The sequence below is a fragment of the Rhodnius prolixus genome, unplaced genomic scaffold, assembly GCF_049639745.1.
Source record: "Rhodnius prolixus isolate KJV_2025 unplaced genomic scaffold, Rpr scaffold_6, whole genome shotgun sequence".
NCBI classification, from domain to species: domain Eukaryota; kingdom Metazoa; phylum Arthropoda; class Insecta; order Hemiptera; family Reduviidae; genus Rhodnius; species Rhodnius prolixus.
The window spans coordinates 40,897,531-40,921,764 of NW_027411634.1; the positions used below are offsets into that span (position 1 = coordinate 40,897,531).

The window sequence follows — 24,234 nt, forward strand, 5'->3', positions numbered from 1 at the left end:
ATCGTCTTCTACGTTTATTATTCAATTTTTATTGAACGCATTTCTTTAAAATTTGGCGGCACACTTCAAAAACTTTCGCGGCATGCAGTGGTTCGAGAATCACTGGCTTAGTTTCTGCAGCTTGATTGATCTAAGACAGGGGTCGGCAAGCCGCGGCTCGCGAGCCGCATACGGCACTTTATCCAAATTTTGTGGCTCTTCAGCCTGTCCAAAATAAATTGTATATTTCAATTTTATTGAAACAAATGAAAATTTCATTTATTAAAGTAAAGATATTTATTCAAAAAGAATTTTAAATGTGAGAGGTTTGAAATTGAATAGAATTATGGGGCCGTACTTAAATTACGTAACGAACGCAAGGGGGGAGGGGGTAAGGCTCGATTGTTACCATTCGTTATGGTTCGGGGGAGGGTTTTTTTTAATGCTTGTACGTAATTTTTCCAATTGAATCTATAATTTTTTGGTCATTAATGGAAAAATACTAACGATATTTTTCGCGCCAAATTCTACTATAGCCAACCTTCATACTAAGTGATAATGTAATTAAATAAGTAATAAATAAAAAATATATGTTTGATTTTAATTAAATACTATGCAATGACGATATTCCATAACAAAAAATTACGTACATTTGGCTAGGGGGGGAGGGGAGGTTGACATTTTGTTACGATCTGTTACATCGGGGGGGGGGGGGAGGGATTAAAAAGCTCTTTAAATTGCGTTACGTAATTTAAGTACGGCCCCTATATTAAAATACTGTACGTAATTATAAAAGACTGCCGCCTTTTTATTCAAGTACAGGTTTAGTTAATATTTATTTGTTTATTTACTTTGCAATATGTGAAAATAAATATATAAAACATTTAAATGTTATTGAATATCATAAAATAATAATTTGTGAATACAAATGATCTACAGAGTTTGTTTACACTATCATCCTTGCGGCTGTTGGTAAGATTTATTAAAATTATTTAAGGAGAAATGGCTCTCTACTTAAAATAGGTTGCCGACCCTTGATCTAAGCCTATCTTTTCTCAAACAATCTGTTGAACTTACTTGAAGCTAAGTGAAGATAAGACAAAGACTTCTTAGCATGTTATGTGTTTTTTTCAAACGTGAGACCACTTATTACTTTGCTCTGTCAAAAGTCTTAGAATAAAAGTTGTTAGAAATTCCTGGTTGACCTAGAATTGAAAAGAAATAACTTTAAAGTTTTTTCTTTTCTTTTTTTGGTAGAAATAAATAAAGGTTTATCAGATGGAAAAGTAAAATAAATATTTGCAAACTTTATAAAGCTTGGAACAAGATAAAAAGTGATAAAGAGGGTGGATCTGTTTGTGATTGATCGAATTCACTTGTTGTGTGCGTTGGAAGGGGCGGAAACAGTTAATTTAAAAGTCGAAACTTGTCCGCTCTTCCTGTACAGCGCTGCTGCACGTACGGGAGGCGGTGGCGGGGGGGGGAGGGAAATTGAGAGGAAATGAAGTTTGATAACGCATGAAAATCCACGTTTCCGGTGACCAGAGTGGTCCAGCATGCTGACAGAGTACACTTGTCAACAATCTAACTGTTGCATATTTTTCTTTGGCCCTTCAATTTTCTTTCTACTCACTTTTCCTCATTTAAGAATTTTCTTCTGTAAAGTTTAAACTTTAATAAGCTCGCTACGAGGAGGGGGGGGGGATGAAGTTTTAAATTTATTTACTCAAAAAATAAAAAAGTAAAATTACTTAAAAATTGTCCTTTACCAATTTCCTGTAGTATAACAAAGGTGAATGAAGTGTTGAAGAAATCGTGACGTCACACTTCCGCCTTAACGTCTCAAAATCAGTAGCCCAAAATTGATGACTAAAGTCAGAGGGGGGGGATTGGCTCAGGAGTTACGTAATAAGCTCCAACACAGTGATCATAGGTTCGAATCCAGCTGCTGGCACCGTTAGATTTTTCACTGACTTGGAGTTTTTTTACAGCTAATTGTACGGGTGATGGACAGTGTTTTCTGTAACGAGAGAACACTGTCAAAAAGCTGGTAGAGCCCTAAAAAAAAAAAAACGGCTCCAGGCGCCAATAACTTTAGACGTTAAAAGTGCCTTAAATTAAGGGGAAAATTGAGAAAAACTATGACATTATTCTAAATCTGACATTTCCTGACACAAAATATTATATGGTTGTCAATACTGTACAATGAACTCTAATGGTACGTTAGAGAACAGCCCATCGTACTTTTAAGAACTCCGCTTAAATGAAGTTTCTTGGTAAAATTTTTTGTTGTAGCCCACAATATTTGGGTTTGTTCTTTGGGAAAAAATAAATAATAATGTTTTAAAGTTCAAAGTTCATAAAGTTCATAGTTCATAAAGTTCAAAGTTCATAAAGTTCAAAGTTCATAAAGTTCAATAAAAATTATAATCAATTTTGATGGGCCCACTTCTAGATCAGACCAATTTCAAAAATCAATTTTACATTCTCAGTAGACGTCAAAACTTTATTTCCGGTGTAAAACCACGAATAGAAAATCCAAACATAAGGTAAAACTTCCTCACAATAAAATAGATGTGTTCAGAATAGTCTTTGGAAAGAAAAAAAACATTAAAAAGTATAAAAAAAAAGCAAAACCTGTAAGAACATGACAGTTGCGGTTAGTAATAATGTACACCCCTAGGTAGCACTACTGTCCATTAGTACGCTCTGTTAAACATCTGCTGCATCCAGTGCATTTATTTCATATTAGTAAGTCCACCCTCTCTCTCTGTTGCAGTTCCAAGTTGCAGTTATCTCGGGGGCCAGTAAACTGTGTTCGTTCGTTCGTTCCTTTTGATTTATATTATTGCGGATGGCCCGGAAATGTGCTAGCAGTTCCGGTACCATGACTCCCGGACATTTTAATCTCCCCATTCAGCTCTTTTACTAAATTGATTTCCAGTTTGCTGACTTATCATTTTAGTGCTTTTTTTGTAATCCTCATTAATATAAATATTAATTTTTAGGATTTTTTCAATCTATGAATGTTTACTAAATATTAATTCGTAAGTAGAGAAGAAGTCATAAATGTTCACTTATTGTTTTGTTTACTTATATACAGCACGATAAAAAGGATGTGACATGATTTAATCACGAGTTCATACCGGAAATCCCCGTATTTGAAGCCCCTGGAGTGTTTTGTTCTCTGTCTGTCAGTCACTATTTATCCCACCTGTAACATAAAAACAACAGGTAGTTGAAATGTGGTACTTAGCTTACCTGGAGGGTGCTTGCAAAAGGGCGCAACAAATTGTTTATGGATAAAGTCAGCCTACCGGAAGTATTACTTTACTTAAAAATATTTTAAGATTTAAAAAAAAAAATCGACTTCTACGATTTCATTTTAACTTTGTAAAATAATTAAAACCATCAAAAAAATCAACACTTCCGGTGGAGGGGATGGATAGACTGCCTCTAAAGTACCATTTTTCTGTAAGGGGACGGTAATTACTCTAGTTCACTGGTAAAGGAAGTTTAATATATTGTTAGAATTTAGTTTGCGTATTCCTACACCGGAAGTACCCCTTCATTCAATGGATATTGGCTCCTGGGCCTTACTGTAAACTCCGTACTGGGTTAGGGTCACCAGTAAAGTGGTTTGTCAGTATAATGTGCGATGCTGGATCTACAATTTATTCCCAAGTTTTAAGAATGTAAAGTAAAGCCTTTAAAAAAATAAAATCCGTCCATTTCTCACCAAAGATTAAGATATTCTTACACCGAAACCGGAAATATAATAATATTTTTTACATTCAGAGAAAATAACTTTCGGGATTTATCTATGTAGTGCAACACTTAATCCTAAATAAATCCCGTTACAGAGTGACGTTTTACGACTTTAGGCGCAGCCTCTGGCACCATAAAAATGATAAAACGAGTGAACAATTTTTCTCCCACATCTCGAGAACGATGAAAATTCTGTTAACAAAATCTCCTTAAATATTTTCTCTCTTTAAAAAAAAAAAATTAAAGTTAAATTTATTAATATAAGCAGTATTTAATATTATTAATAAAATATTACTGAATAATATTTAATAAAAGAGGCGCCACGGTAGCCGAGCGGTTATGATACTAGACCCGCAAAGTTAAGATGTATTGTTGGTTTATTGGGTTCGATTCCCAGAGTCTAGGTCTTGGATTTTATTTAATGGTTAATATGAGAAATTTACAGTAAAGTATGTTAGGCGGCTATAGGCTAGACCCGCTAAGCTAAGATGTATTGCGGTACTAGTCTAGGCCTTGGAGTTTATTTAATGGTTAATATGAGAAATTTATAGTAAAGTATTGTAACGAAGTTGACCTGGGCGGAGAAGAAAGGCCTAGATTGTTCTAGAGGTTGAACGACCAAAGTCAGTAACAGGCCGCCACTGCATAAACAAAAGGGGCGGTATCTACTTGTGGCAGAAAAGAAAGGCCTAGATTGTTCTAGGGGTTAAGCGACTAAAGCCGGTAACAGGCCACCACTGTGTAGACAAAAGGGCCGGTCTTTACTTGAACTAGAAAGGAAAGGGCTAGATTGTTCAAGGAGTTAGTGACCTGTGTAAAAGCCAGCTAAGAGAAAGGCCTCAGTTGGGGTGGTGGCATATGTGTTTCCCAGCCAGTGATTGACAGGTGAGAGTGAGACAGACGGAGTTGGAGACGGAGAATGGGAGGAGGCGGCTCACAGCTGAGGTGGTGGCGGTATGTGTTTTCCAACCAATGAACGTCAGGAGGGCGTGGAAACTTATGCTCAGAGAGTTGGAGGAGGGCAGTCCCAGTTGGAGGGAGGCACGCAGTTAAAAGGAGGCCGACACAGCTGGAGAAGTGAGTGTTTCAAGTCAGTTTCAATTAAGTGTTAATCAAGTTTCAAGCAAGTTTTAAGGAGTTATTAGAGTTTATAGTTATTAGTCAAGTTTATGAGTTAGTCTTGGAGAGTCAGTGTTGCGGAGTGCTTCAGTGGTAGCTAGTTGGGCAATTAGTCAGTTGATGAGTAGAGCTGTGTTAGTGTAGCTGAGACTAGTGCAATTCGGTGCAGTGCGGACCAGTGGTCAGTCCGGGAACAGTTTTGTGGCGTTACGAAGTGAGTAAGTAACAGTAAACTGTTGTGACTGTTGTAAATGGTGACTGTAATGAATAGCGTTAGTTGCTTGTAAATGTTAATGTGAGTAATGTTAACGTGTTAATAAATCAGGTTATTACTTACAACTTTAGCGAGTTTTATTAGTTAATCAAACCCATATTATTTAATAACTAGTGGCAGGCATTAGTTGTGTAAGTAAAGTTTTTTTTGGGGAAAAACTTTACAGTATGTTAGGCGGTTATAGGCTAGACCCGCAAAGCTAAGATGTATTGCGGTACTAGTCTAGGCCTTGTATTTTATTTAATGGTTAATATGAGAAATTTATAGTAAAGTGTGTCAGGCGGTTATAGGCTAGACCCGCAAAGCTCAGATGTATTGCGGTACTAGTCTAGGCCTTGGAGTTTATTTAATGGTTAATATGAGAAATTTATAGTAAAGTGTGTCAGGCGGTTATAGGCTAGACCCGCAAAGCTAAGATGTATTGCGGTACTAGTCTAGGCCTTGTATTTTATTTAATGGTTAATATGAGAAATTTATAGTAAAGTGTGTCAGGCGGTTATAGGCTAGACCCGCAAAGCTAAGATGTACTGCGGTACTAGTCTAGGCCTTGGATTTTATTTAATGTTTAATATGAGAACTTTACAGTAAAGTATGTTTGATAGTCGCCTCCGTCCACGACACCTAATTGGTAGTTGGACGTAAAGACGACCTGAAAAAATAGGCAATTACTTACTTATTTAATAAAAGCAATAAACCATTCGTGATTAGGCACCAGGGTGGTGAACTGTTCTACTTAAATTCCATCCCTTGGCTAGAGGAATTATTGCTGTGCTCACTATATCTAGATACCAGAAAGGACATTGTTCCTTTTTTGGCCATGGCGTTCGCTCTTTAAACTTTGCCTAATTTAGGGGAACTGTTCAACTCTGCTGACTAAATCTTATTCAATATGGCCCCCGCTTTGGCTGGTTGAATTGATACCTATTGATTCAAGAATTTATTAATGTTTGTATGTCTGCGTATATTGTAATTTTATTATTATTATGGCTCAACTTTACCCGTGAATGTCCGTCCGACAGAATGTGATCCTGTTTTATTACGTTTATGATTGTTCCCTTTATCCCTCATTATTTGAAGGTTTTTACATTATTCTAGTCTTCCGTTGAACTAGTTTTGAGGGAGTCATTATTAGTTTCCTTCTTACCTGTGTTAGCAGTTCATTTCCGGGCTGACGGCCTACCAAGCCGTATATGCTTTTGTTTTTTCTGTTGCAATAAACGCACTTTATTCGCACATTATTATCAATAAAGTGCATTATGATTATTTTTATTGTTACTCGTGTTCAATTTTTTTTGGTTTACACTTTGAATGTTGCTTTCTCTTCTGATTAAAACTAGGAGGAAGTAAAATCCGGATAGAATGCTGGGAAAAGTGGAAGTGCAGGAAATGAAGAGTCAAAGCCCTTCCGGTCCACTAGCGCCCCACAGCCCACTGAAGACCTAAAAAAATAAACTAAGAGTTCGCTGCCCGCCTAAATCCTTCAAAGACGCCAGAATCTACTATTCCCTACTTTTTTTACGTACTTATTCTTTAAAGATTTAGTTCGGGATTTTTTTTTTTTAGAATTGGAAAGCCGAGGGGTTGGAGTTACATATACAACTCTTTGGGTTGATGGGGACTGCTCCTTGGTCGACCCACATGGTCGTCACAATGATGACGTCACTGAAAGGGGGTGGCAGTACCCCTAGATTGAATTCTCCTCTTCCCTATGTCCCCGCTAGGTTTTATATACCCCCTAGTCTAAGCTCTCTTTATACCTCCTAGAATAAGAGTTCTTTCCCTTCTCTTTCCCTTGAGTTATTTTTTTCCCCCTGTATCTGTGAAAGGAGGCAAAGACGATTCTCTCATGGCTGCGAGTAAGAGGGAGTACGAGATAGCGATGGGGGGGTGGTCCTGAGTGGCTCCACTTCAGAAACACACCATCACACAGTAACATTGCGTGATAAGTAGTTGAGGGCCTGGTCCATGTAGATAGCAGGCTTAAAGCCCACCATATATCGGCCGACACTTCTCTACTGCGGAGGAGGCGGCGGGTCCTCTATCCCGACCGTACTGCCTTTCTAACTCCTTTAACCACATCTTCATTTCTTTCGCCAGCGCTGGAACATACACCATTCCAGTTATACTCCTCCAACTTTCTTAATACGTCTACAAAAAATCATCATGACTTCTTCTTCTTCTTCCCGTTCCAAACCTCTTATTTCCAACAGTTATCATCAACTTCCGCTCCCTTCTCCCTCAGTATCCAAGTTATGTCATGACTATTGTCACCACTACTTGTTCCTAAAAGTATACTACATTTATTTCTGTATAATGCTTGATGGTAACACCACTATCTACCCATTTACACACATATCCTGCACCCAGTACCACTTCCTTCCTTTCTTCCTACATCGTACGCAATTCCTTCCCCCCCCTGCTCATCTCATACTTGCCTAATTTTTCTTTTCCTACTCCTTCATCATCTCTTTCCATGGCTAGCTGGCAATTTATTTTGCTAGAGCGGAAATAAATAGCCTAAGAGCGTCTTTCACTTTGTTTAAGGCTATAATATTTCCTAGGCTATCTTTCACAAGGCATTGCTCTAAATTAAACTGGACTTATGTCCAACTTAAGTGAGTGAGAAAAGAGGTGGCTGCAATTACTGCGGGAAAACTGTTCTTTTTCTTTTTTCCTTTTTTAAAGTATCGCGATCGTTTAAAATGTTCAACTTCCGTTTTAAGGTCGAATTTGGTCGATTCGATTGAAAAATATGTCAAAAACGCTCCTCTGCGTTTTTTTTTTTTGCTCCCCCTTGCCTTGCAACCACATTCTATTTCTCTCAGGAGCTACAGCTTTTAAGCACACAAACCCTGAAAGTTTGTTCGTTTATCCTCACTCAAAAGACTTCCTGTTCCTTCTAAATCATCAGGTTTAGAACTCATTAATATCCTTTCAAATAAGGACTACTTGACCGCGTATTAATTCTCATATTACATGAGCCAGCCTATTTCTATAAAAAAAAAAAAAGTATCTTAAAAAAAAAAAAAAAGTTTATCAAATGGGCGCCGGGCATCGATCCCAGTACCTCTCGCTTACTACTCGAGCGCTCACACCACGCGAGCAGTTGTAAAGATGATACAGAACAATAGTAACTACATTGCAGCCACATTAATACAAGAAACGAGGTCAGATATTGTTCAGAGTATGGCAGTGGATATCGACCTTGGAGCGCGTTACGTCAAAGTAGTGGGGGGGATTTTCTACTTGTTTGAATGGGAGAGGTTACTATAACAGTCTGATACCTCTCTCACAAGCTAAGCGAGCGCTCTACCAGCTGTGAACTACAGCTGTTGCCGTTTTCTTGTCCATAATCAATGAAGAAGACAACCATTAAGCAGGCCATCATTGTTGTCACCTGCTTGTGAGTGTAAACACAAAAAGAAATACATACTCCGTGCCATATCATAGCCTCTGATGATGCCACACTATCCTACAAATATAAATAAAGAAATGGAGAACAAAATAAACAACACAGTTATCTAAAGAACAACAGTACCACATTATGTACAAATTTACTTTTATTCAATATACTATATGACGTCTTTCATTTAAAAAGTAAAAAACGAAACAAAATTAATAAAGTCAAATTATTAATTAATTTATAAAAATTGGAAAAATGATAATGAATAAAAAATTATAAATTCTATCATTGTTTAAAATGTTATTGTATAACAATTTCATAATTATACTTTTTGATATACATATTGTTTAATAATACATCACACTCAGTTACAGCTATATTACAAATACATACATTTAAATTTAATATGTATAATACAATGCTCTGACAGCTAATTATTGCTCCTATTTACACATCAACTAAAAAATATTTTAAAAAAATGCAACAAAATAAATAACTTTTTAAAAAGCTCTTTTAATGATGATACATTTCCATTTTTATTTATTTATTTATTTATTTACATCATTTTATTTATTACATAAATATATTTTTTTAGGATATTTATTTACAACAAATTACTTATTGTTTTGTGTGTTTTTTGTTTTTCTGTCCAGGGAAATTTTGTTATAATTTTTTTTCCCCTTTTTCAGTTTACTAGACTAAGCAAGTTAACAAGTTTGCCAATGTTTTACGTACGATATTTTTATTTCTCTTTTTTTTTTGTTTCGCCACATGTTTAATTATTTCCTTTACTTTTTATTTATTTAGAGATTTACAATCTGGGACTTTAAGAACACAATAAGTGAATAGAAGAGTGGAATTACGCTGGTCAATCCCCAAGGAGAGCCCGTAGCGGAATTTTATTTTAATTTTTTCCCGTGTTCGCCAGGGAAGTGTCCTTGGGCCTATACTCTACACCATATACACTGCTGATATTCCTACCAATCCTCGTACCTTCCTTTTTACTTATGCCGATGATACGGCCATCCTCTCTCCTCATAAAGACCCGGTCCTTGCCTACCGCTTCCTCCAATCCCATATAGAATCTCTTGAGCCTTGGCTAAAGAAATGGAGGATTAAAATTAATGAAAATAAATGTAATTACATTCTCCCTAAGGCGAACTATCCTTCCACCCGTTTACCTAAACCTCACCCCTCTTCCCACAACAGATTGTGTTAAGTACCTAGGACTCTTCATGGACAAACGCCTAACCTGGAATCCACATACTAGACTCAAAAGGAAAGAACTGAACAGAAGATACAAACTTCTCTCTAGACTTCTCGACAAGCGATCTAAACTCTCTCTACAGAATAAACGACTTATCTACACTATGATACTGAAACCTGCCTGGACTTACGGAATGGAACTTTGGGGCTCAGCCAAAGCTTCCAATATCTACAGAATCCAATCCTTTCAGTCAAAAACTCTCCGTCGAATCGCTAATGCTCCTTAATTTGTTTCCAATCATACCTTGCACCGAGATTTCCTTGTTCCTTATGTTTCAGAAGCTGTAAGATCCCGTTACTTTAAATTCCACACATCAATCACCTCACATCCCAATCCTCTAGTAGCTCAACTTACCACTCTACCAGGAAATCCTCCCAGGCGGTTGAAGCGCAGGTGGCCACGCGATCTTCTAAATGAAGTAAGAGCCAATGTACAGTAGTGAACTGTACCACTTTGGGAGTTTCACCAATGGGTGAATTCTCCCCTCATGTATTCATTTATCTATTCCATTATCATGTTGTATCAGCTTCACTTGATGCAGAATTATTCTGCAGTTGTGAAAATAAATAAATTTAAAAAAAAAAAAAAAAATTCCCTTTTTCAGTTTACTAGACTAAGCAGGTGAGCAAGTTTGCCATTTTTTTTTAAGTACGATATTTTTGTTTCTCTTTTTTAATTTGCCACATGTTTAATTATTTCCTTTACTTTTTATTTATTTAGAGATTTACAATCTTGAGTATTTCAGAACACAATAAGTGAATAGAAGAGTGGAATCTGTTACGACGGTCAATCCCACAGGAGAGCCCGAAGCGCTTCAGTCGTCTTGGAGGATTGTTAGGAAATGGTATTGGGAGAGGCGAGACGCTGTAAGATTAGGACATTATGAGAAAGAGTATTACGGTATTTCCGGTACATTTTCCTTGGCTTCCTGCTTTACGAAAGGAATGCCCCGAAATTGGTGGTAGCGTCAGGTTATTTCTTAGGCCATATTATTATTAAACTGAACACAAAAGAAAAAAAAGGGAGACGAAATTTTACTTAAAAAATAAAAACGTTCTAATTATCGCTCTCATTTTAAATAATAATGGTCATTTCCTGTAAAGCAGATTACGCTACTAGCAACATCTCCTCAGATACGTCATTCGTCCCTCAGTGAAGCTTGAGTTCTATTTACCTCTTAATGGTCAGTCTTACCAATTTGGATATATTTTGCAAGAAAAAAAACCTCTTTCACGAATTTAAGCCTAAATTTCCAATAAAAAAAAAGATTGTTAACAATTTGAGAAGCACGTTTTACAATTTTATGTTTTGTTCTTAAATTTTACCATATGATTGGTAGAACTGTTTATTTTTTCTTTTGTGCTAAGAAAAAAATAATTTTTCCTCACAAATTACAAAAATACGTACATGAATAAACAAGGCAATTATAATTTGCTTTTTAATTTCAGTTCTAGTATTTGAAAATAGTAACTAGATAGTATTGTTTCTTCATCATTCTTATTAGCACGAATTCTCACCGACATAACGCGTTCTCATTGTCTGTGGCACAGAGTCCTTCAGCCGGCGCTAGGAACAGTTTACCATTGTGGCATGAACATAACTGGAAGACCACTGGAGCTGGAGGCGGTGCTGGAGGCCTGCCTCTTGGCTGTGGACGAGGATGAGCCATCTTCAGACCGGGTAGCATTACCTTGGACGCTTCTAGTCTGATCTTTAAAAAAATAATAAACATTTTATTTCAATTTTTTGTCATTGTTGTTTTTGTTGTTTAAATAGTCGAAGCTAAAATTTTACATGGACATTGTTGTCACACTGTTCTCAATCTCTTACTGTTCTTAAGATTCTGACTCACAGATTTTCTCATCCATGACACTGAAAATAACCTGCCATTGGAACCTCACCAAAAACCTCCCCCCAAAAAAAATTCCTATAAAATCAAATAATGTCACAAATTACATAAAACTTTACTCCAATCTCAGTAATGCTAAACGTGCGAACGAACATCTCGTAAACAATGGCTTTGGGAGTAAGCACAAAAAAAAATCCACCAGGTTATTGAACATGGTATGAGCGCACGATCTGTGCGTGAAATTCGGAACTAAGCAATGAAGTTCGGTGGGACTATCAGACTATTCGGGAAGCTGGCCTCACTATAAGGACTCTAGGTTCAGAAAACCATCTTTACAAGATCAGCAAATTTAACCACAACAACATCTGTTACGATCAGAATCATTGGTGTAAGAGCAAAAAACTCCGCATTCATTCATACAAAATAATTTGAAACAAAAACCCCCTACTTACGGCACCATCCAAGGAATGTAGCGTAAGATCTGTCAGACAGGAAGCGCTGATGTCACCAGCTCTTGATTCTATGGATATTCCGCCAGGTGCCATCACATGTAGCGATCTTGTGGGCGATTCTAAGCTGGAGCAAATTTTTAAGGTTTAAAAATGCTTTTATTATTAATTCAAATTTTCACAATTAGAATGCACTAGTGGAAATTTTTTTTATAAAATATTAATTTATATAAAGTTTAATGTGAGCTATTCAATTGAAAATTGAATCATCTATCTGTAACAATGCACATACGAGGGTCGTTTGAAAAGTCCGTGCAAAAATAAAAACTACTTAATTTTTTGGGGTAAACCTTTTTTATTTTTCAACATAGTCTCCTTTAAGGCTTATACACTTCGTCCAACGCTGCTCTAGTTTGTTGATCCCTTCCGAATAATAGGATTTGTCCACGTCTGAAAAATAGCCATTCGTTTCTGCAATCACCTCCTCGTTTGAATAAAATCTTTTTCCCGCCAGCCATTTCTTCATATTGGGGAACAAATAGTAGTCCGAGAGAGCCAAGTCTGGAGAATAGGGGGGGATGTGAAACGAGTTGGAACCCTATTTCCATTAATTTTGCGACCACAACTGCTGAGGTGTGAGCTGGTGTGTTGTCGTGATGGAAAAGGACTTTTTTGTGGGCCAATCGTGGGCGTTTTTCTTGCAGCTCGGTTTTCAAACGGTCCAATAACGATGAATAATATGCACCTGTAATAGTTTTACCCTTTTCCACATAGTCGATGAGGATTATTCCTTGCGAATCCCAAAAGACAGTCGCCATAATCTTTCCGGCCGAAGGAACGGTCTTCGCCTTTTTTGGCGCAGATTCCCCCTTGGTAACCCATTGTTTAGATTGTTCTTTGGTCTTAGGAGTGTAGTGATGTATCCATGTTTCATCCACAGTGACGAAACGACGCTTAAAGTCCTGAGGATTCTTCTGGAACAGCTGCAAACCGTCCTTGCAACACTTCACACGATTTCGTTTTTGGTCAAGCGTGAGCAATCGCGGCACCCCATCTTGCGGATAGCTTTGTCATGGTCGAAATGTTGATGCAAAATATTATGTACCCGTTCATTCGAGATGCCCACAGCACTAGCAATCTCACGCACCTTCACTCTTCTGTCATCCATCACCATATCATGGATTTTATCAATGATTTCTGGTGTAGTAACCTCAACAGGGCGTCCAGAACGTTCATCGTCACTTGTGCCCATATGGCCACTCTGAAAATTTTGAAACCACTTATAAATGTTCTAATCGAAGGTGCAGAGTCACCATAATGTTTATCAAGCTTCTCTTTAGTCTCCTGAGGCGTTTTGCCTTTCATAAAGTAGTGTTTAATCAACACACGAAATTCTCTTTCGTCCATTTTTTGAAAATCACTCGACTTGCTCGATTCAAACGAATGCCGAACACAAAGAAATAGACCGATCTGGCTGAAACTTGGTGTGTGTTCTTCCAAGAGATGCTACTAACTAAACATAACCTCGATACGCGCCAGTAGTGCTATCTCTCTGACTTTGCACGGACTTTTCAAACGACCCTCGTATATTTTGCTTACAAAATCTTTAACGATTTAAAGTATAATATGGCTTTTCTTAAATCCTTAAAAAATATTGAAATGAATAAATAATACTCTTCGACATTTCTCTTTATTTTGAACCAAAATTTATGAACTTACTCAGCTGTTTGTATAATTTTTATTTATTAATTTATTTTTAATGATTTAAGGCGCGTCAACATCTAAGGTTATGTGGCGCCCAGAGCTTTTTTCAGTGCACTGCTGGCCCTCTGGGACAGTGTTCTCTCGTTACAGGCAACACTATCCAACACTGGACATTGTTGTCTTTAAGAAACTCCTAGGAAGAGAAAATCTAAGGGACCAGCAGCTGGGTTCGAACCCGAGACCTCCGCGTGGGAATCCAATACGCTAACCGCATAGTTAATACCTTCCCTTTTTTTTTTTTTTTGTATTTATTAAAGGCACGTCCAACATCTGAGGTGATTTGGAGGCGCCCGAGTTTTATTTCTCAGTGCTCTGTTGGCCTCCAGTTGAGATAACAAGTCCATCACCGGTCACTGTGCAGGAAGCCGCTAGACAGAGCGGATCTAGGGGCCAGCAACTCGGAACTCTCCGCGTTGAAATCCAACGTACGTCTAACCGAATAGCTAATTCACTGTAGCTGTGTCTTCTAACAAGAAGGTATTCTAGACCCTCTTTCGTGTTTGTTTCTATGATTGCTGAATCAGAAAGTAGGAGGGAGGTCAGCAGATTTCCAATCAACTTAACTTCCGGCTATTTCTACTTTATACATAAATACTTATACACACAAATACGATACAAAAAAAAAAATGTAAAAATCGATTTATTATGAAAATAAAAACTTTTTCTGAACTGTGCTTTTCCATTGTATGAGTATTTTCCAATGAGGGGCAACGATTCGTGTTTCCCATTTTCAGTGGATAGTGTTGGAAATGGGGAAACTCTAGGGAACGCCTTTGGTTCAAATGGGGCAAATAAAAGTGGGGCAAGAGGTGCAACAGCTTGTAACAGTTGCAGGGTGGCAGACAAGGATTTACTAGGGCATAAGGCAAAGTGTGCATCATGAAATATTGTCGTCCCACTCACACACACATACAGTGAACGATGGGCACGATGTTGCCCTAGATGGTTGCCCAGTATAGGGGCAATTTACCACCCCCCCTCCCACTAACAAAAAAGTGGGACGATATCGAGACATCGATTTAGACATCTTTTATCCCACAATGCTCATCCCACAATATGTTCCCACCTTCTCTAAACTCTTTACAATGGCGCAACCAGGACTCTACAACAGCCGGAGGAGAAGGAGGTAATACAGAGACAAGAGGTCCATCTTTGCAGCATCATCATCATCATCCTCCTCCTCCTCCAACCACATGATCATCCTAGAGTTTGTACAAACCTTAGGTACGTAATACCCACCAGTGGATTTTCTTCAAACTTGCCGGTGTGTTACCAGTGAACCTTAGTGCACATGGCGGGCTTAATGTTTTCCTGATTTCCCTTTCCCTGGGCACTTGTAGAAGGAAAATGGCAGCAGAGGAAATAGGCTACTTGTTTTTCACTTAGTGAAACAGTTTTCCAGGTTGCACTTTCCATCTTTATTTTGTTTATAAAATATTTTTTTAATTATTATTAAATAACAGAATAATTTTTTTCTATGCACCATCCGGAAAAATTAATTTAGCCAGGGTTCAAAATTTAATTTTTAAAATACAACTGTTGGAACATTTTCCAAGAAAACTGTTGAGAAAAGAAAAAAAAAAGATAAATTTTTCTCTTACTTAAGATCCGACCCAGGACTCGCTCGAACTAGTGGAGTCTGCAGACTTCCATCAAAGACCACGCCGCCAGATCCTGAAATTTGTTTAAAAAAAAAAAAAATTAACAATTCATAATATTTGGGCCGTATTGATCAACCCGTTCAGGGATACCCAGGAGCCCTTGCGGGTATCCCACCCTAACTACTCGAACAAGCTCTTAAGGTATGCAATATTAAGAACTGGGAGTTCCTGCGCAGTTGCCTCTGTTTCTAGAGAGGTTTCATGATTTACGTCCTTCTATTACCACGAAATTTTTGACCCTTTTTTGATTGTAGTGTAAGTTAAAATGTTCCTAAAAGTCAACCATTTGATATTGTAGTTGGAGAACGCCTGGGGAATCAAAATCACCTCATGAGGAATTGTCGTATTGTGATCAGTTGACATGATATTCAATTAAGGATTTAAAGGCTGTACAAATGGGTTGGAAACAAATCTCCAAGCAAATATTAATTGCTATCAGCTGGAGAAGACTTAGCGTAAGATTCAAGTTTTAATTCTGACCATTCACAGTGAGTTTCAGTAGAAGAAACTCAGGAATGCTTTGCTGAATTTCAGCCTGGGATGGCTTCTCGCTTCGATTCAGACTTTACCTACCCTACAAGGCCCTAGGCAAATGTGGGTAGTACTTAGGAGGGCACATCCACCACTGGCGGCTAAACCCTTGTTGCCAGATCACTGGAGTGCCCTTTCTTACCTTTCAACCGTACATGAAAGGACAAGTAAAGGACCGCTAGACCTGAAACAGAACGAGCCTGACCTTCATCTTCTGCAGAGGGCATTCAAAACATGGACCTCTAAATAGCGAAGATGAAGCAGCGGGTAATCCTTCTTCAAAGAACAAAATACCCACACAATTGATAACCACGTCTGCTGAGCCTGGAAGCGGGGGACTATCCTGACTTATAACAGTCCCAAGAAGACCTTTTAGCTAGCAGGTCGATTTCATTCGACTCTAACTAAATTAACCCTTAAAAAAAAAAAACCAAATCAATTGCAGCAGATTTGACTTTATGTCCCATCAAAAGCATCAAAATGGATATTACCCCCCCCCCCTTCTAACAAACAAGCAAATATTTGGATCAAAAATAGGAATCAATGTCAAATACCAACAACTGACTAACCATTGTGCTCAATGAGAAAAAGACAGTTATCATATTTTTTATCTAATAGCAATAAAAGTAAATCCATCAAAATTCTATCAATTCTATGAAACTGACAGGTTCAAACATGTTAATTGTCAATTCCATTAGAAATCTCGTCATTTATTCAAAATGGCGGACACTGGAAAACAAAACAAAAAATTTCTTACGTATCATCAATTTAACGTACGTAAATAGAAATAAAATTTTAGCAATTTAACTATATATATATATATATATAAATGAATTTAAATAATTGAATAAATCGCAGGAAACGAAACAATTCGCAGGAATAAAGAATTAGGAGGAAGTAATCCATGGATTTATGAATTTGGAATATACTATGAAAGCGATGGAATACTATTTCAAAGCAACGATTTTGTTGATGGAGAGAGCAGGGTGGGGGAGAAATCCAGCCAATCCCATCCTGACCTGGATCATTTTGGTCATATCATTCTCGCCAAATGTTTCCCCTTCTCCCAAACTTGTCTCTTATTTAAACTAGAAATTTTTACTAAACTTAATTTTGATTGGCTAAACAGTAACTTCATATTCATTACGTTATACACCTTACTCACCAGATAACCTCAGTAAATCCGCTCCGATGACGACTTCATTTTTATCCGCTGAAAATAAAGTTCTTCCCTGAAGATCGTTCACCTTAAATCTGGACGCTTTGGCTTCTAATTTATCTCGACCTGAAATAATAAAGTGAACCATGGTCTAAATTATATAATAAATAAATGACATGTGTATGCCCTTGTTTGTAAAGTATGTACGCACAGAAATTGGGCCCTATCTTAAATCTTCCCGGAGGCTTAGCCTATTGAGTTTATTTCAAGGAAAAAATCAGTTTTAAGGTCCCAAGTGATCGAAAAAGTGATTTCATTTTGTCACTTCCTCTGATTAAATGTAGTATTAACCATTATTTCACAAAATTTCCCGAAGATAAATGCTTCATTTAAGGGCAGTTCTTGGAGAGTGGAGGGGGGTTTAAATTTCCCTCCTTAAGTGTCGTTTAATTTTAATGTACATACGTTCACAATAACTTTTTAACAATAATAATAATAATAACAATAGGGGATGTGTGGATACACTTCTGCGGACCCTACCTTGTTAAGCAAGGTGTAGCGATTGGAAGCTGTGGGTCTACACGTGTCATCCCAGTTCGTGTGGCACAAGGAACGAGGAAGAAACCAGATAATGGGCGCTAATGACCGTAGAAGTCGATGCGCCAGAAAAATAAAATAAAAAAAAAAAAAATAATAATATTAATATTAGGTTAGTAATTAGATTAGTTTAACTATTTTAAAGGGGCAAGGAATATCGAGTGCTTTCCCCTTGTGAGAAACGTGGTATGAATATATTTATTGGCGGGAAAGTCGTAAGTATGTTTAGGTTAGGTTTTTATCCTGGGGTTGAAAGAATTTTTATACGACCATTAGGTTAATTATATTTAGTTCTAGTTTATTTTAGCTGGATGTGCAGTACTTTGAACTAATATTCCTGCACATCCAGCTACTAGTATTATTTACTACTACTATTTACTAGTACTACTATTTACTAGTAGAGTAAATAGCCTCCTCGGATTTAGTAGAGAGAGAGAAACATTTTAATGCAAATATTTGCAAAACAAAGGGTGCTGCCCAAATAGATCGGGTTGCTAGACACACAGCGTACCAATCAGTCAATCAAGATATATAGACAAAGTGGAAAAAAAAGGAAGAAGTCAACACCAATACTACACCATTGAGAGATCTTCAATTCGTCAGGCAAAAAAAGAAAAACGAAAATCGTTCCTAACACTAATACAATATGTCAACAAAATAATATAAAATAAACCAAACCAGCAACAGAAACATCCAAATCAGAATAACAACATATCATAATCATACAATACCAACAAATAAGCGGGCAGAACAATCAAACTCATGCCCCGTAGATGTGGTGGTGGATAATGCCAATCGAGTCCACAATGATAGACTCCGCCAAGGCCTCCAATTCCCTCAGATCAATCCGTAGCTCCTGAAGGAAGCTGAAAGTCAGCTTAGGGATGACACCTCGGGCACCGAACCAGAGACCCCGAACCCGAAATTCTCGGTCACCGAAGTCATGGAACCTCTCTTTCAAGAAGGGGACACAACTCTCATATATACCTTTTTTTTCCAAGTCCACCTTCTCCGCCTGGTCCGGGTCATTGCTCTCGAATCTCACGGTCGGGTCGAGGACTAGGGCCGATCTGTCGCGGTCATGAAGGGCGACTATATCAGCATACCTCGTCGATCCCGCTGAGTCGATGCAATAAACTTCCTCAAAGCATGTATATCCTTTTTCCCTCAGGAGCCGAATTAGCTCGTGCTTGACCTTATGGTGGCGCCGAGTGATAAGGAGGGAGTTAAAAGGGCATTTTCCCAGCACATGAGCTGGAGTTTCCGTCTCCCTGCCACACTTGCGGCAGAGGGTCCCAACTTCTCCCACCATTTGTCCACCGGCACCAGGAACACCACGAAGTGGTGCGTAGTTAGAATTCAATTTTATGGCGTTTATCCACTCCGAACCTGTCAAGCCCGAGCAAACAGTAAATGTAGAAGTAATAAGGACCCAGTAATACTTTTGGTTTTCCCTAAAATGTATATAATAGCATACAATTAAAATTATTAATTCAGAGATAGATATTTATAATAGAAGTTAGTTTATTTAAGGGATGACACAATCATATTCCACACTCCATCTCATCGACAATATCGATGAAATAAGAGGGGATGTGTGGAGACAATCTTGCAGACCCAGGCTCCATCCTATCTTGTTGATTGGAGGCTATGGGTCTGCACACGTGTCATCCCGGCTCGTGTGGCACAAGGAACGAGGAAGAAACCAGATAGTGGGCGCTAATGACCGTAGAAGTCGATGCGCTCGAAAAAAAAGAATATTAATAAAATGAAGAAGAGTTAACGTGTTAATAAATGTTTTAAATAAAATCGATCGAACGGAAGTGCCATTTTATTGTTTTTTAGCTATTTCTTGTATGGGGCTTTGGATCCCCTTGAGGAACATCCTGCTTTAAACTTTTCAACAGCTTAAAGTTCAAAACAATTTCAAAACGAAAGATTTATCTACCATCAATTCTGATCATACAATTTTATTAGAAAGGTAATAGAATCAAAAGTTATTCTTTGATCCTACTTATTGTATTTAAACACTTTAGAAATAATCAAAGGAAAAAATAGCCGACAAAATGTAACATTATTAAAAGAGGGGCGGGGCTTAGGAAAAAGTTTTGTGAGTAAACTTATTGGAAATACACTTTTGTTAGCCCGAGGGGGAAAAAGTTTACTAGGTTTTGCTTCTTAACTCTTTGAAATATCGAGAACTCTTTTCCTTTTGAGAAGAGATTTAAACGTCTTTTAAAAGAAAGTAAGTAGTAAAAAGGCTACAGAGTTGTGTTGAGTGGTTTTTCTGAAATTAGGAGGATTACTTGTAATTATTTTTTTGCCGGAAATATTATCAGCACGTATTTCTGAACAATTTCAGATTTGCTTCCATGATCAGGTGTTTTGTGAGTATGATGTAGAGCAGCGGTTCTCAACCTGGGATACGCGTACCCCTTTATTAATGAGAAAAAAATTATATAATAAATGATTCCTACAACTTAATTACAAAATTATTATAATAAAACTAAATAACATATAAATTGACAAGAATTAAGTACTCATTCGATACTAAATGTAGTAAATGTAAAAATTCGAAAAAAATGTCGCTTCAGTTTTGACTAATATTACACATGGCCCGCATATAATTTACTTCTCCTTTATTAACGCTTTGCTGTTTCAATTCACGACCCCTGCAATAGTTATTGGTTTGAAATGTTCACCTATTCATAGATGATTTTTTTTAATAGGAACATATCATATGTATATGTTCTTTACAGGACACATTATATTCAGATTGTTTTGCTGTTAATTTAAAGTTACAATACGTAAAATCAAGAATACGATTATTTATTTTATATATGTTAGAGGTACACACTAAGGAAACAATCAGGTAAAGGGGTACCCTGATGAAAAAAAGATTGGGAACCGCTGATGTAGAGAATAGGACTTCTACTTATGTTGTTAGATAGATAGCTAGATTAGACTAGGGCGGCCTCAAGGCCTACGCCACTGCGACACCTTTGGATCTATTGTGGCTCCCCAACTGTAGAGCTCGCCCTCCAGACCCGTCCGTTTAATTGAGACCCTTAATTCTGGAGAACGACTCCTGGGTAAAGCTCTCACAGACCCTTGGTTTTTCCTCCCCGATAAGTAAAACATCCTTAGCCATAGAAGCCCCTCACACTGACACAACACGTGCAGTGCCGTTTCCTCTTCTTCATGACAGAACCTACAGAGGCTATCATCTGCCAGGTGCCCATGCAATGTTCATGTGCTTCCTGAGCCTGCAGTGGCCAGTTAATAGTCCTACAATTATCCTTATAGCCCCACGCGGGCCTTGACGGATTAATATCGCAGTCAGCCTTGGCCGAATAGCCCGTGATGAACTCCTTCGCTTGTCTCTGCCCAGTGGTGTTAGCCACCACTCCTGAGACCTACTCTGCACCCATTAGTTAATGGCCGCAGACTTAACACACTTTACTTACGTTGTTACTGCCTCTAAGAGTTGGAGAGAAATAAAAATACCCAATTATCGATTTAGACTGTATCTAACAGTAACTAATTAATCGACAGGAAGTTCTATGCCGCCATTAATAGTTTGTGCACAGGAAAGAACCTCTCCTTAACCAATTTTCCTTAACTTTCCTTTAGCCTTACCACACAACAAACTTCGCTTCCATTCTTAGCAAAGCTCCCTGAGCAGGCTCCCCTTTACTTCAAAACTACAAAACCTACATCGTCCAATATAGCCTCGTTCAGAAATACTATTACAAGCTAAGCAAAAATACTTAGTGCACGCAACCTGCCTATAAATCATGCCTAGCCTTATGTAGTATGCATGATATATTGAATTCTCATAGTGAATAACCAGGGCGGCTCGACTCCTCCAGACGGGCTAACTGTGTGGCGGAGTAGAGTGGAGGCAGTCTACTTGCCACCCTCTACCAACCAGCTCCAACGGTCTTTAACTCCAGCTCTTACTTCCTGATAACAACCATCTAACTGAACTTCGCCGGGACTTCTCCTGTTTGTTTGCTCCACTATTCCATGGTAATTCTAATAAGGCGAATAGGTTGCTGGCTCTTCCAGGCCAAGTTCATGGAAAATGAATGATTTCGAAATAAGAATTCATAAACTGGGAAATTTAAATTTATAAAGTTATAGGCAAAGGACAAATGAGATTTACCCTAGAGAATTAGAATTCTCCAAGGGTTTAAACAAACAAAGAAGGGCAACAGACATCTGGAGAAGATAGAAGAATTACGCCAGCAGGCGGAAGGGTCTGTTTTCAGCTGTTAATCATGCTGTTTTACTGCCAATTATTTTAGCTATTTATTTCTTTTATTTTTATTTTTTGGCGTTTATTTGTGCGTTGGCGCTATAAGTAACAATGATAACAGAGTAACAAATGAAGCAAACGAGTGGAGTAGTTACTCCAGTCCGCAACACTCCAAAACATTAGGCTATTTAGTCACTCTCTTCCTTCACACAGAGAGGAGATCACGAGGGCCACTGTCTCTTTTAAGGCTACATTTCCGGGTTATCAAGAAGAGTTCTAGAAAAAAGATTTTGAGCTAGAGGATTTATATGAGATTGCAGGCTGAAGTGGAGTTTTCTGTATCGTGTTTTCAGCGACTTCGGTGATAAAAGGAATGGTTCAGGTCAGTGTGTATAGAGCCCAGGTTGGAGGACATAAAATGGAGTGTTTACAATAGTTCGAAGTATTTTAGATTGAAGGAGATTGAATCCTTTCTGGTTAAACCCCAAACAGCTCTATTCCATACGCCCAGATGGGTTTTAAAATAGAAGTATAAATCAGTCATTTGTTGCCCAGAGAGAGTTTTGATCTATCGTCTAAGAGTCTTTTAAGTAGTCGATAGCGTCTGTTCAGTTCTGTTCTTTTAAGTCTTGTGTGGGGGGTTCCAAGAAAGTCTTCGGTCTAAGTAAAGCCCAAGGTAGCGGGCAACGTTTACTACTGGTAGAGGTGTTAGGTTATAGAAGACTGGAGGAAGAGTAATACGACGAAGAGCGTACGAAGTTTAAAGCAGAGATTTTAAGTCTATGCCAGGAGAGTGGGATAATGTGAGTAAAAATGGTTGGAGTAGACCAATGATAACGGCGTATTCTTCTAGTAAGAATGCTTTTATTGGGATGAGTGCATTTATCAGCAAGATGTGGGTCTTATCTTTCCAATTACGGGGCCGGTAACTATAACATATAAGTATTTTAATCAAGTTGGATTTCGACTTCAAAAGAGAACATGTTTCTTAGAATAGTTAATTAAACTTCGGCATTCTTCGTCACCAGACTTATGAGTTGAAGTTCATACGTGACATTCACGTATAGTTTTCAGCCTAAGAGGTTATACAAATATGGCCTTCTGTTTCATTCTATCAGGAGTGCATGAGGAGCAAACAGGAGTCAATTCAGCACGAAATTTCAGCCATTTAAAAGCGTTTCGATTAAGCTTATGTGTTTTATTGATGGTTTCGTCACGTACTTGGTGTTGCTGAATGATGTAAGTGATGACGACATCTCTCTACACCAAACTATTTAATCTATCTCTGATGATGGAGGAAATTTCGAAACCGAACTACGATGACGATATTATCCACGGACCTAACAAAATTTTCTATGGATTAGTCGTAAAGTACTTAGTCGGGGGCAAATACGTCTCAATATTTTTCAGCCAAATGTGGCCCTCCTGTACCCATTCTATCAGGAGTACATGGAGGAGTAAACAGGAGTCAAGTAGAAGAATAAAGCATAATGAAGAGATATTTCCTTGTAATCTTCTTTATTCCAGGAACAAATCCCTTGTTTTTTCTTTTTTTTTATCCTTCTACACCTCTTTTATCATGATATTAGAACGACCTCTACTTCACCGTTCAGAGATATAACATAAAGTTAAATAGGATAAACCTTTGGGAGGTGGTGGTGAAGGGGGCCGCGCGCCTCTTTAGGTGTATAAACTTGGTAGTGTTAGTAGTACTATGTAGTAAAGAATACATTGCTTTTAGGTTAAGTTGTGTAGTAGGGTGTCAGCTGTAGGGGTTTGGGGGAACTGGTTTTGTCTGGTTTTAGAAGTGTTGGGGCGGTAAGTAAGTGAGAAAGGCGGAAGGCGGCAGCAGGGGGCTGGGGGACGTGTAATTGCTTGTCAAGGGATTAAACTGTGAAGAGGCGGCAGCAGACGGGCTAGTAATCGTCACCATGGCAACCAGAAGTGTACTCACCTGTTGCCGCCAGCGGCGGGTGTGGAATATCTCCCGCGCCGACAACTGACTCTGCCGCCAGAGAGAGAGAGAGAGAGACAGAGAGTGCTGTGGGTACAGCCAACAGTCCGCACCCGCCATTTCACCAACACAAACAACACCCCCGCAGTTCCCTTGAACCAAACTCCCTTAGCGATCTCACTCTTTCTCCCTGTTTCCC

General features: G+C 38.2%; 1 protein-coding gene across 2 annotated transcripts in view; it reads right to left on the minus strand.

The window, feature by feature from the left end:
- Positions 1 to 9,800: 9,800 nt before the first annotated feature.
- Positions 9,801 to 24,234, minus strand: part of Scgdelta (sarcoglycan delta) — a 302,399-nt gene continuing 287,965 nt past the window's right edge. For both annotated transcript variants that reach the window (XM_074140522.1, XM_074140521.1), the window contains exons 6-9: positions 17,230 to 17,349; positions 15,474 to 15,546; positions 12,112 to 12,235; positions 9,801 to 11,521 (exon numbers count right to left, since the gene is read on the minus strand). In XM_074140522.1, coding sequence (XP_073996623.1) covers positions 11,324 to 11,521; positions 12,112 to 12,235; positions 15,474 to 15,546; positions 17,230 to 17,349 — 515 coding nt within the window. In that variant the 3' untranslated portion in view covers positions 9,801 to 11,323. The remainder of the gene's footprint in view (positions 11,522 to 12,111; positions 12,236 to 15,473; positions 15,547 to 17,229; positions 17,350 to 24,234) is intronic.